Below are 14,498 nucleotides of genomic sequence, written 5' to 3'. Positions count from 1 at the left end.
CATTTCCTCTGAACAAGGAACTCACTTCTCAGCAAATGAAATGCAGCAATGGACCCATGCTCATGGAATTCACTGGTCTTACCATGTGCCCCACTGTCCTAAAGTGGTTGGCTTGACAGGATAGTGGAATGACAGTAACAACATTGTTGAGATTGTGGAGAAACAGAAATCCTCATCGATCACTAGGGAACACAAATATCACAGCCAGTATGCAAAACTCTTTGCCAGTCTCTTTAGCATACATTTACCGTATACAATCTAGAAATTTCCCTCATAGATATCTACCCAAAAGAAATAAAAACATCCATTCACACAAAAGCTTGCCCATGAATATTCACCCTATCATTATTCAAGATGGCTAAAAAGTAGATTAACTGAGGGACAAATCAAATGGAGTACTTCCATACACAGAAATACCACACAAAGGAATGAAATACTGATACGTGCCACAACATAAATTAACCTCAAAATTATGCAAAGTGAAAGCCAGACACAAAAAACAAAAAAACATATATTCTATGTACAAGTTCATTTATAAAATGCCCAGAGAAGGAAAACCTGTATGGATAGCATTACACACTTGAAATGGGTGTGAAAATTATGTCTCAATAAAATATTAATAACATATGCAACACATCACTAGTCATAAAGGCCAATAACTAAAAGCTACCCAAATACTAACCAACAGTAATGAATAAATCATACTTCCACACTGGCCTACAACAATGAAAATGAACAATCTCTAAAAATACAACCTAGAGAAACCTCACATAATGCTGAGCAAAGAAGGCCTACCTAAGAGCACATACTCTATTTTTCTATATATGTAGAATCAAGAGAAAGGCAAAAAGAGATTTGTGCTGTTCAAAGTCAGAATGCTGGTTATACTTGGGGGTGGTCGATCAGGTTCTATTTCTTGAGCTGGCTGATGATTACATAACTGAGCTTGCCTTGCGACTATTCACGAAGCTGTATATTTATGACAAGTGTACTTCTGCATATGTATCGTGTTATCTTAAAAGACTTTCAAAAATATCACCTGTAATCCAGAAAAAACACCGAGAATTATCAAGTGTCCTTTAATCAAGTAAGGGTTAAACAAATTATAGGATATGCATGTATAGTAGCTGGGGTTGGGTACCCACCAAGTATCTGTTTTACCCCTTCCTCTTTCCTTAAACAATCAACCCCACTCTTAGAAACATGGTGGGGTTCCTGACCAGTGCAAGCTTAAGGCTTTCAAAGTGCAGTTTGTCAACTCCTTCAAGAAGTTTGCAAGGGCAAAACTCTCCAAAAACAAACAAACCAAACAAATGTACTGGAATTTTGATTTGGATTAGATTTCACATGTAGATCAAAATGGGGAGAAATGACATCTTAACAATATTGAGCCCTCAAACCCATGATGGTACATCATTTGTTCCATTTACTTAAGTCTTCAATGTCACTCAACAGTGTTTTGTACTTTCAGGTCTTGTGAGATTTATTCCTAAGTAATTCATATTTTTTGATACTACTTAAATGGTATAATTTGTTCATTTTATAATTTCAATATTTTGTTGAAATATATTTTGTTTGAAGTATATTTGTTACTAATATATAGAAACACAATTCATTTTTTTGTATGTTCATCTTGTATCATGTGAGGCGGCATCAAAACACCTTGCAGCTTTTGCCTTCAACCTTTTTGGAACACTGCTTTGAGACCACCATGACATGAAAATGTCTACACTGAAAGACCAATGAGGAGGAGAGGGAAGAGCCCAACTGAGAAATAACAAATTTTTGTATTTTAAACCACTGAGTTTTTGGATAGGTTGTTATAAAAATCAACAGATACCTGACAGAATTTAGGGCGAGTCACAGTAAAGAAAAGAGGGTTTAGAAATTCTAAAAGAGGCAAAGTCACAAGCAGAATCAGCCAATCAGAAGCTAGGATACAAGCTGGGAGCTTAGCAGATCATGTATAGGCAGAAGATACAACCACAGTTACCTCTAAGACAATTACTTGTACTGAATCTAAAGGGGTCTTTGCCTTTGCCTTGATGTAGTTAGATCAATCTGGCTAGTTTTAATTCAGAGGAGCTAGATCCTTCTTGGACTTAAAGGTCAAGTGGCATGACAGCAGAGCTAATTCCTTTTTGTCAGAGGTTCTTGTCCACTCCTGCTTCAGTTTACTTCCACCAGGGCATTCTGTTGCACTTCTCAAATGGTTATGGCAGGAATTGGATCTCAATATAAAATAATTACTATATATTACAAAATAAACTTACAAGGGTTGTTTGAGATGGTTTCTACATAAGTTGAATCAGAATAGGTGAACTGTTACAGAATTCTTTCTTTCTATGTAAGGGACAGAAAGACTCATTTATCTGAATCATAAAATATCCCAAACTGAAGTGAGCTGATAAGCCCACGTACTTTCTAAGCCCATGTCACAATCCACATATATGTGAGGTATGTCTGTACTTCTAGAAAACTAGGATGGAGTGGAAGAACCACAGGAGGCCAAGATATTTGAACTAAAAATGGTTGAAAGGACATGGGGCATTCCCAACAAGGAATGAGATGTCTGAGTAGATCATTCTCATACTGAGAGAAATAACATAGTTCCTGTTACCTTAAGAAAAGGCCTAGAAAGCAGGATAGACAAAATGCTATACATACTGTCAGCTATTTGAGACATGAACATTATCCTAACAGTCAGAAACTCCAGTTTCTGAAACCTGATCAGGTGTATTTCTATAATTAGCTCTATTTGTTTCCCACAAATAATTAGTAAAGTCCATTTTGAAATATTCCAATATCAGCAATATTAAGAAGTTAAGGAAAATGAGGCTCTCTTTTTATTTTTTTATTATTATTATTATTTTTTAAAGATTTTATTTATTTATTTGACAGAGAGATCACAAGCAGGCAGAGAGGCAGGCAGAGAGAGGAGGAAGCAGGCTCCCCGCTGAGCAGAGAGCCCGATGCGGGGCTCGATCCCAGGACTCTGAGATCACGACCTGAGCCGAAGGCAGCGGCTTAACCCACTGAGCCACCCAGGCGCCCCGAGGCTCTCTTTTTAAAACTTTTATTTAAGCCATTTCAGAAGAGTATGATTTGTGAAGAATGCTTCCGTTAAAGGTGATTGTACATTGAGAGTTAAGACTGAAACTAAGTATATGCCTTTTTTAACTAGTGAATCTCCTTCCAGAACACTTCTATTCAAAACCAGTGAGACTTCAGTTTAACTAGGGAAACCAGGTTATCGCCAAGGAGACTCAAAATCTTTCAAGAGAGAATTGTGAAGATAATGTCCTGAGTAACTTGTCAGATCACCCTTTTGTACAAAAACTAAATGGTAAAAATTATAAATTAGATTTTTCTCAACGGAGTGGGAAAAACCGGTAGGAATGACTGTTCTATATATTTAAGAATAACAAAAATGTTGTTTACGAGTACTGGAAATGACAGGGTAAGAAATAATCCAAGGTATTCTAAAATAGGAAAAATGAAATACTCTGATGAAATCAAAACTATAATTGATAAAAGTAAATAAATTTTAATTTTTTAAAGGAAGAGAGGTGCCTGGGTGGCTCAGTCGGTTGCGTGTCTGCCTCTGGCTCAGGCCATGATCTCAGGGTCTTGGGGCTGACAGGCTCCCTGCTCAGCAGGGAGTCTTGCTTCTACCCCTGTTCCTGCTCCTCCCCCGGTCATGCTCTCTCTTTCAAATAAATAAAATCTTAAAAAAAAAAAAAAAAAAAAAGGAACACAGAGCTATTATCTATAAATTAGATCAATGAGAACAAAAACTGAGGATGTGATCCAGGAAAGAATTATCAAAACAAGCTAATATTTTACTAGTGATTCCAGGAAATATGTTGATCATAAACTAAATAAGCCAAATAGTCAAAGCTCTAAACAATCTAAGTAAATTCCCAGATCTATTATGAAATTATTTGCTGATTCCATCAAGGCAATCTTACTACCCCATCCATAACAAGAGTAACTAAAAATAGTAAAATGATTTTAAATAAAAGGTGAGACCCAGAGTTTAATACAATCAAATTTTCAAACACCCAGTACTTCAAAATATTTTCTAAAAATTCTAATTTTATGAACTATCCATTAAAAGAGGGGGGCTATCTTACAGTCAATTAAGTTAGGTAGTTACTGCATATTGTGGTATTTATATTGCCTTAAAAAAAAGATTTTATTTATTTGTTAGAGATATGAAGTGTGCACAAGCAGGGGAGTGGCAAGCAGAGGCAGAGGGAGAAGCAGGCTTCCCACTGAGCAAGGAACCCTGTGTGGGACTTGATCCCTGGACCCTGGGATCATGACCCGAGCCAAAAGTAGACACTTAACCACTGAGCCACCCAGGTGTCCCAGTATTTATACTGCTTATTACTCACAATCACGATCTCTTGAGAGGTCCTGCAACAAATAAACTAGCACACTGATGACTCAAGCACCTACCACATTTGACTCTAATACTATTCCATGAAACATGTGAAACCCACTCTAGTAAACATTAAGATATTATAGTCTCCCTTTTTTAATAAGGATTTATCTTGTACAGTTTCAGGTGGAGTTTTGAAAGTGAAAGAAAATTAGTGGATAAAGTAATACTAGAATAACTAATAAACTACACTGAGGCAAACTATCGCTATACTTCATTCCCATAAAAGTAGTACTGGTTGAAACCAGAGAACAGAAGGAAAACTAAAACCAAGTTAAAAGGACCCTGCCAGGCTCCATGCCTCAAAATTTCTGCTAACACTCTTGGAAGCTCCACTGTGATGACGTTAATCCTCTGGCAGTGGTAAACTAAGCTTTCATGTTTTAAGTTTTGCCCTTTTTGCTTCTTCTGTGTGGGATGCTCTTCATCTGGCTCTCGTGTATTCAGGTCTCAGCTCAAATGTCGCCTTCTCAAAAGAGGTCTTCCCTTGACATATTAACTTCATCAAACACTGTATCACATTATTTTAATCAGTTCAGTGGTGCTGGACACATAGTGGGATGTTCAACAATTACTTATTCAATGAATTAATAAATTATATGAATATATGAATTAATAAACACTATTTTTGCAAATGTCCATTTGTTTTTATAAATACCCATCAGGATTAAATAAATACAGCAAGAACAGGGACCACTATTATTTCAGTGTGAAGAATGAACATGCCACTTTGCAACTTAATAATTCTAAAACAATAGAGTTGTTTTTTGTGTGTGTGCAAAACTATTTGTTCAAACTTGTCAAAGTTTGTGATTTTTGACAGGAGGAAAGTATATAATTTCAAGTCGTTTGGAGTAAATAAGAACAATCCTGAAAACAAAACAAAAATCCTGAAAACATTTTATCAATATCCATCAAACAGAGCTAGCTGTACCTCTACAAAATATCAAAACCTGTTCAAAGTTTTGAAAAAAACCTCAACCTCTGAAACAAGTACAAGTTACTTCAGCTAAAATTCAGCAGACTTAACATGAAAAGTATTCCTGAGTAGCAGAACAACTTTCTGAGAAGTGACAAGAAAAAGGAAGAGCTGAAGTGAATTCTAAATATTAAAGAGCGCAGGGAAATGTGACCATCACAGCCTCCATTTCTTTATTCCCTGATCTAGTTGTTTAAATGTATGTGGTACCTATATAGTATTCGAAGTTGAACAGCTACCGTAAGAGCTGAAGAGATGAAGACGGGAGATGAAGATGAACCAAAAGAGATGGAAAATAGGAGCCGCATGGGAGTACTTTTTCAAGATTTTACAAATAGCTACTTTTTACTGCGTGTTCACTGGATTCCAGGTAGTGAATTATTTGCAATAAAAGGCAGAACTTGAATTCAAACCCTGAGTTCTAACTCCAGATCCAGAGCATTTAACAAGTGAATTAGAACGGGACTGATGTTGAGACTGACATTACCCAGAATGCAGTTTTAATCTTACCACAGCTGCACAACTATGTAACAAGCCAACTTTTCTGGTTTAAGAAATCTACACAAAGAGCAATTAATTCATCTCTAACAGGGATTCGAAATTTCCACCACATCCTCCAAGTTCTCCTCAAAGCAACCCAAATAATTCCTTTATACATACTCTTTAGACACATGAAGTAATTTTAGCTGGATAAAGGCAGGTATGGAGGTTTTGTCCTTTGTTTTAATAAAAACTGCTGTGGTACTTGATTACACCTGTCTCTACATTTCCATCACATCATAACATTTCAAAATGATCTCTAAATAAGGAGCACAAGACCTTCCATTATTGGCAGACATATCCTATTTTTCAAGCAACAGCAGCAACAATACCAAGAATTTGCTAGACAAATTGGTCAGGCAAAGTTTTCTCACAGAAAAAATTTGCCTAGAACAAATACTTCTGCCTAGTAAACTATGAATACCAGCCTCAGATTCTAAAATTCAGAGAACAAAGAAACCGATCCCTGATAGCTAATTATTTACAAAGCAGCCACCAATTCAAGTTATTGGTTCCTAACCACAGTCTCATTCTTCCAAGTAGCATAAAATCCAGATTTTAAACTTGCCTTATACGTGTTATATATTACATATTTTCAAAGCATTCTTTGTGAAGGGAAAAATCTTAATTTTTTTATTTATAAACACATGCACATATACAATAAACTGGCCAACCCTCAGATATTAAGTAGATTTCTGTCAGACTTAAGAAATGAAATATGCTTAATAGTTTATCTACTCAAGTTTTAAGTTGGATGCTGTATATTTGAATTTAACATCAAGAAATACAGCCAATAACTACATATATGAATATATTTTATATGAATAATGTATGAGGTAAAGCATATTAGGGGCAATTTTAATAACCCCAATCTGCAAAGCCAGAATGAAATCTTCTTAAAGAAGTGCTTTAAAAGAAAAAGGTGGACATTAGCTTTCCTTTATAATCGAGATAAGCAGAAGACTACATTTAATATATATATTTGGTTTGGTGAAAAACAACCAAATGATCCCATTTAATTATTCACCAGGCTGAAATCTTAGAACACTTCTCTTTCCACATTCTTCAAACTGCATTTATAATTCGAGTCTCTACCAGTACCAAGATTTTGTCTAAGCTTTACCCTGTGTTGTGTATCATTTTTCTCCTAGTTACTTTATTACAAATGCAAACAGCTAAAAACAAATTATAATAAACCGACATTAAATAATCTGATTTCCCATCACTAGGTTTCCAAACAATGCCAAATGTTTCACTAGCCCACACCTATTAGCTACACAGGTTCTAACTACTCCAATTATTTTATTTTACTAAATGAAGGTCACTTTAAAATGGGAAGATCTGAATTATCAGGCTGGAGATTATTCTATTTCCTATCCGATCACAAAATAATCAGTGTTAATATATACGACAGAGTAAGAATGACCAAGTCTTACCTTTGTCAGTTGTTACTTTGTCTACACATCTGAAAGAAATGAGAACCAAATATTAAATGAACAATCTTGCATACATTCCTAAAACACAGATATTTATCTTTCAGGTTCATTTTCAGAGTGATGCAGAACACATCTAGAGTAGTGTGGTCAACAGAACTTTCTGTAGTGATGAAAATATTCTATATCTGCACTGTCGAATATGATAGTCATGTGTGGCTACTGAGTGCTTGAAACAGCTTGTTTGTAATTGAGGATTGTGAATTTTTAATTTTAATTAATGTAAATTTAAACAGATTATCATGCAGCTATCCAGTCTGTTAGCATACAGCTAGAGTAGCATTCAAAAAGTTTTTAACTGCAAAAAAAAAAAAAAAAAGTAATACAAAGAAAATATTGATTTTGTTTTATTAAGTGGGTTATATAAGAAAGTGTCCTTGTCTTACCAAATGCAGTAACTAGGGGTGAAATAGTGTTTTGAGATTTTCTCTAAAATACTTCAGGAGAAAAAAAAAAAGGCACAGGGAGATAAAGGTAATAAGCATGGCAAAATCTTGATAACTGCTAAATCTAGTGGTAAATACTGGGCATGGGCATTTCATTGTATTTTTTTTTTTTTTTACTTTGTGTATACTTGATAATTTTCATAATAAAAATTCAATGAACCTAACAGAAAACCCCAAATTATTCATTTGCTATACCCAAGTCAAAATCTATTTCTACAAAGGCCAACAGATTGGACTTCAGAAATTAATATAACTTGTACTTTACAAGTTAGCAACAGTAAAGACTCTAATGTGTTATAGACTGTTAAAAAATGTTGTTGTCATGTTTTTAATTTGGTAACATTTCTTTCATTCATAACTGTTAAGCACAGTATAACGAACCTCTATCCTGGAGCCATTAACCAAATTCAAAAGTCCACAGGTCCTGGATCTTTACTATAAAGATGACACATGGTATCTTGAGCTGGTACGAAGTGTTTTTGTTTTTGTTTTATTTTTTTTAAAGTAAACTTGATGTAAATGAGAACTGTTACGTTACAAAAGAATATCCAAGTAAACAGAGATGCAATGTAATACAAATTCTGTTCTCTTTAGAAAGAACACCTGTCATTTTCTCATCCCACTTTCTTAAACTCTGGGTATTACTTTATTTTAAATTATATCATCAATGTCCTAATTAATAATTAACAGAAGACAACCGATCATCCTAACTCTAAAGTATAGATATAATACATAAATACAGAAACATTACACAATAAACTTCCCTCCAAACACCTTTTGGAATGGGAAGATGTTTCTATTACCATACTGATTTCCCTGGGAGGAAAACTTAAGAATTTTAAACTTACAGAACTGGAACTTTCTCCAAAGAGCCACAAAAGCTCTTTCAATTCAGAATATTACTGTCTCTTTATTCTCACTATCCATGATGTTCACCTTTTCCGTACAAAATGATATACCAAGAAAGTGTCACTCGAAGGTCTACTACTATTTTACCTTACGCAAGAAAACAAAACAAAAATGGAATTCCATATCCCAGAAAATAAAGCAGTATTTGTTTCATTTGGAACCCACCTGAACCTGTAGGAGTACCTCTAAGAATACGCAGTTTTAGCCAATAGGGCTACTCAGCTAAATCGTAAGTTTAAAGAAGTATTTATTGAAGTTCTATATGAAATCCATTGGCTAGGAAATGCAGAGGACTTATCACAGTAGAATGGAAAGAAGCCTTTTTGCGATTTAACCTAGTCTTAGTTTAACTATTAGTTTCCATATTAGTAGAAAACATGGGTGTTTTAACTTTATGAATCAGAAAAATCGATATTATATATATTTAAAATCAGATATGCATATAAATATCTGCATTTAAAATATAAGAATCTGAACTCTGGTGTTTATGGACCAAATTACAGCAAATGATGAGCCTAATTTTTAAGTAGTACTGATGTATATAACCTTTCTTCAAATTTGGTTTATCTTTCCTTTTAACTGGCTTTAAGTTTTATTTTAAAACGATTTTAGCACTTAACTTTATGAATTCCTCTTGAGCAAATTCACTAATTATTTCCTTTCACAAGGATTTCCTGCTCTTTTCATTAACTCTTGAATGTCTCAAAGCAAATGAAAACGCTGTTATAAACGTAAATTTATATAAAACTGTAACCTAATTATCATTTATACACACATATGCTTATAACAAATCATAAATTACCAGTTATAGATGAAGATACTGATTTAAAGAGCTTAAGTGACTTGCCTGAGGTCACTTATTGAGCAGTGGAAAGCTGAGAACACAAACTTTAACTATACAGTCCAATGCTTTCTCTACTGCACTACTTTGCCTTCTAGCAGAAAAAGAGGTTTCAATCAATCCAAATCTCTGTATTTACTGACCTTTTAAACTGCCGTGTATTTTGCTGTTTCTTCAGTCAAGAGAAACAAATGTAGGCGGAAACAGCTATTAGGATTTGTAGGAGGAAATGGTGGGACATGGTGAAAGAACGTGAACAGAAGGGGTGATTAAATACCTCACATGTTGTTAGGGTAACAGAGAAGGTCAGAAGGTACTTGACCAGGATTCAGTAAATTGATACTCAAAAATCTCATGAAATGTCTTGAAGGATTAGTTACATTTCTTAATTAGTTTTAAAGTTTACTTTATCACTTTGAAAATCTGTAAACCACAGGTACGTCTGACAAACCTCCACTAATCTTTGCATCTTTCCCCCATACTGCGAGGTCTTGAAGACAAGGGCCACGTCTCATTTACCTTCATAAAGCCTATCTCAGCACAGAACCAGGCCCAGGTACTGCTCAATCATGATTTACCTAGCTGAGATGCTTTAAAACTCCTCTGATTTCCAAGGCATGCAGTAAATTAAAAACATGGAACAAATAAATTATCACTATGAAAATTTATTTTAACAATCTGATCAAAACTGCGTAACTTAAAATACATAATTAGGAGACAGTTCTGAGGCTAAGAGAAGGTAAAAGGACACTACTATCTTTTATGATAGTGGATGTGAGAGGGAGGGACACTAAGAATTAAGACTATCTTTCTCCCCACAGGGAATAACATGAAGAAAAAACTGAAGGGATTTAATCAAGTCATCTTCATCCAACTTCAACTGTTTTTTTTATATTGTAGAAATAAAAAGACCCATAAGTACTTTTTGCCAAGACTTAGTGAAGAAAACAAACAAACAATGAGATGAAAAAAAAATACTGCACTAGTTTATCTTAAGATATCATTTCTGTAAGTAAAACTGGTAGTGGTAAAACAGTGGGAGGGAAATGCAGCAAGGAAATCTAGTTGTATTTTATTTACTTATTTATTTTTAATATTTTATTTATTTGAGAAGGGGACAATGGGAGAGAGAGAGCATGAGCGAAGAGAAGGTCAGAGGGAGAAGCAGACTCTCCGTGGAGCTGGGAGCCCGATGCCGGACTCGATCCGGGAACACCGAGATCATGACCTGAGCCAAAGGCAGTCGTACAACCAACTGAGCCACCCAGGCGTCCCTCTAGTTGTATTTTACTCTCAAATGTGTAGGTAAGGATGGAAGGGCATTTAAGAAATACATTATTAAATTATTAACCTTCTATGGCAACAGAAATAAATGAAAAAGATTCCAATTCTGCAGCGTTTACATGAGAATCACTACACACCACTTATACCTCTATCATTCCATCACAACTCAAAACAATAATTTTTAACAAATATTTTATGTACTATGTACCAGGCTTTGTGTCACATGCTATCCTTCTCACTATCTCATAAGGATTAACATTATTTCCTACAGATAGTGGAACTAAAGCATACACAGTTTAACAAATTCATTCAAGAAAATTAATTCAAGTAAGAGTAATGACAGCTCTTTTCAAACTGGTAAAATGAAATACAGAACATCTTAAAATTTTTGTGACTGTGCAATTCATCTATAGCAATTAGAATACTAATTGCAGCCAAGTAATTTGTAAGTACAGATCTTTGTTGTCCAAAGAACTGTAGTTACACAATAAATTCTCTAAATTATGTTAACTTAAATAATATTCAAAAATTTGAAGCAGATCTAATACCACAACATGACACCTTTTAATTTTTCTTTCTGAGAAGCTTCTAAGGCAATCAAGCAGGTCACAGACTTAATTCTTTATTTTGGAACAGGTGTGTTTCAAGTTTTAAATTTGGTATAAGCCAAATCTTGCCATAATCTCTCTGGGTGGGGGCACTTAAAACTCTGATTCCCCCACTTTAATTTCCCCTTTTATCAACTTTTTTCACTTGAAAGTCAAAAGACACAAATGTTTTCAATTAACGAATTCAATGACTAATATGATTAACTACAATTTACAAACACATGCACTTCAGTATTTCCAACATAGGAACATTTTAGTACTAAATTTAAAATTTAAAATGTATGTTCCTGGTCCCTCCACTGTTTCTAGATAATAAGGTAATCCCTTTCAGAGTAGTCTAATTTGTAAGGACGAAGTTCCTACACTAAAACATAAACACAAGTAGACAAGCAAAAACTAAACAAACAAACAAAAAAAACACACTAAAAAATACCATGCTAGTCTCGAGTGAAAGACTGGCAGAGCCACGTTTTACCCTAAGTACCAGATTTGTAAAACAAGTGGAACGTGATGTGAAAATTTAGCAGAGTGGAAAAAGCTACATGAAGCTACCAGTACAACTGCCTCTTGAGCTAATTAATGGGGGGGACGGACACGCACACTTCTGAAGGCTAAGATTGTGCTGATTTCCTAATGGGGATGTGATGTAATACTGGAGAGCCGCCGAACGAGGGGGACAGGCTCACAAAGGGAGTGCAGATGCCAGAGTGCGGGCGAAGCCTGCGGCGGCAGGGAAGGGGAGGGTCACTACAGAGCAAAAGAGGTGTATCCCACAAAAGACGACTTCAGGGAGAGGGGAAGTGGCCCCACAGACCGAGGACCCGGGGGGGAGGGGGGGGGGAGGGCCAGAGAGCGGCGGTAAGGCAGCTAGCAGGGGAGCGGCGTGACATCTGGCGTGCGAGCCGGCAGGGGGCAGAGCAGGCAGGATGTCACGTGGAGTGGGCGCTACGGGAGCCGAGAGGGTTGCGTGCGGACAGAGGGGGGTCTTTCCCACCGCCTGAAAGACTGCGTTACTCACAGGAGTCGCGGACTCTTCTTGCCCTGAGCTGGAGACGGGGGCTTCGCGGCCTGGGACTGCTGTCCTGGGGCGTCGGGAGGCCTGGCGCTGGGGCTGCTCCTCCGCCGGCGGGGATACTCGGCCTTCCTCCGGCGAGACACAGCGGCGGCGGCGGCGGCCGCAGCGGCCCGGCCCCGGTCTCGACCTCCCCTCAGCACGCGGCTGCTAGTGGTCCCCGCAGGCGCCGCCGCCGCCGCCGCCGCAGGGTTATGTTGTTGGGCCTCCTCTGTAGCCGCCTTGGCCGCCGCCGCCTCTCCCCCTTCCTGGTCCTGCTGCTCCGGGGGTCTCGGCTCTTCCGTCTCCCCCGGCATCGGGGCTCGTCCGTCCCCCACCCCCTCGTCCCAGGCGGCGGAGGCGGAGGCGGCGGCAGCCGCGGCGCTGCTCCCCCCGCCCCCTTTGCCTCCCGGAGCGTCCGGCTCAATCTCACTCTGCGCTCCTCTTTCCCCCCCCTCCCCTCCGCCCAGCTCCGAGGGCGCCCCCCCCGCCCCCTGCCACTCAAGGCCCGCTACCGCTGGCGGCGCGCGCGCGCCCGGCACAGACGTTCAGCGGACCAATCGGAGAGGAGGAACGGCTTCTTCGCTCTGCCCCTCGTGGTGTCTCACGCAGCGACGTCCCCGGTTCCCTCCCCCACCCCTTCCTTCAACCAATCAGGAAACGGCTCCAAGGGAGCGCGCGAGGTTTCCTTCCCCGCGCACCCGTTCTCACCGTTAAACGGCTGTGTCTCGCGACAATCCTAAAGTGACCTTCCTCCACCCCCACCCCCTGCGCCACGAGCTCAACGCGCGCTGGGGGCAATGGGAGGAGCAGGTCCCGCGAGGAGATTGGTGGGAGGAAAACGCACCTTTTTCCCCCGCCTCGCGCGCACGCTGGACTGGCTGCGCGCGCACCTGCCTCCCTAAGGAGCCGCTAATGCCACAGGGCTCTCTCTATCCTTCTTCCTTAAGCCGCGGAAGGAGCCTTGGCGTTCTTCTGCCTCCACCCCGATCCCACTTTCCTGTGTGTGGCCTTTCTGTCCCCAGCGCCGCCAGGTCTTGCGGGAAGAAGGGGGAAATTTTTTGAGTTGTCGCTTCTCCTTTAAGAAAAAAAACCCCGTCGACTGCCGGATGAAAGTCTCTGAAAAAATGGCGGCGGTAGAACAGAGGCGGGGTCGTGAGGGCAAGGATGGCCCGCCTCTTGGCGCATGCGCAGGGTCAACTTGTCAGAAGGCATCTTGGGAAATGAAGTCTCAAATATCCTAAGCTTTAGGGAAAAAAAAAATGAGAAAGAAGGGGCGGAGAGGATGCTGGGAGGTTTTTGACTGATGCACGATGGGAAAGGTAGTTTACTTTTTCTGCAGTCCGCGTTTGCTCTTTCAGGGAGGTAGTGTTTCCGGGTTAGGCCGCGACACCGGCACAGATCCGAGCAGAAATGGCAAACCAGTTGCTGGTCGGGATAGCTTGGGATGGTTTTCCCGAGTTTTTAAGTTGGTGTTGGCGAAATATTTCTTGCTTGGCCACGTCAGTAGCCCTTAGTTCGGGTTGGTTACTCCGCACCTCCTAGCGTTCATGCCTGCAGTATTCGCCTCGTAATTCTGTGACTCACTAACCTGTGAGCTCCTGGAGGTCAGGGACTGAATCTGGATCTGTCAGGTGCTCGGGGCGGAACACAAATCCCACCACTCATTTGGGTCTTAATAAAAGTCTGGAAATTGTAAAGTTGCTGTTCTACTAAGTGTTTTCGGTGCCAAGGAGCTGGCGTCGGCTGCTTAACTTGGCTGTGGTCCCTGGGCTGCAGGGAAAGAGGAAGGGGAAGGGTTGTTAGCGTGATTCTGTGACCTACTCACAGAAACCGAAGGCCTCCTTCGTGCTACCTGTCTCGAAGCCACTTGGCTTCTGTGGTTTTGAATGTTTCTGCT

General features: G+C 39.1%; 1 protein-coding gene across 5 annotated transcripts in view; it reads right to left on the bottom strand.

Annotated features, from left to right (window-relative positions):
- The window catches only part of ZFP91 (ZFP91 zinc finger protein, atypical E3 ubiquitin ligase), a 58,171-nt gene extending 44,457 nt beyond the window's left edge, over window positions 1-13,714 (bottom strand). For 3 of the 5 annotated variants that reach the window (XM_047693129.1, XM_047693128.1, XM_047693125.1), the window contains exons 1-2: window positions 12,566-13,713; window positions 7,403-7,431 (exon numbers count right to left, since the gene is read on the bottom strand). In XM_047693129.1, coding sequence (XP_047549085.1) covers window positions 7,403-7,431; window positions 12,566-12,915 — 379 coding nt within the window. In that variant the 5' untranslated portion in view covers window positions 12,916-13,713. Of the gene's footprint in view, window positions 1-7,402; window positions 7,432-12,565 lie in introns of all 5 variants that reach the window. The other 2 variants (XM_047693126.1, XM_047693127.1) reach the window with 1 other exon arrangement.
- Window positions 13,715-14,498: the final 784 nt, after the last annotated feature.

The sequence above is a fragment of the Lutra lutra genome, chromosome 10 (genome assembly GCF_902655055.1).
Source record: "Lutra lutra chromosome 10, mLutLut1.2, whole genome shotgun sequence".
Classification (NCBI taxonomy): Eukaryota; Metazoa; Chordata; class Mammalia; order Carnivora; family Mustelidae; genus Lutra; species Lutra lutra.
The sequence above is the reverse complement of the archived record's forward strand: the minus strand, read 5'-3'. Positions and strand labels throughout refer to the sequence as shown.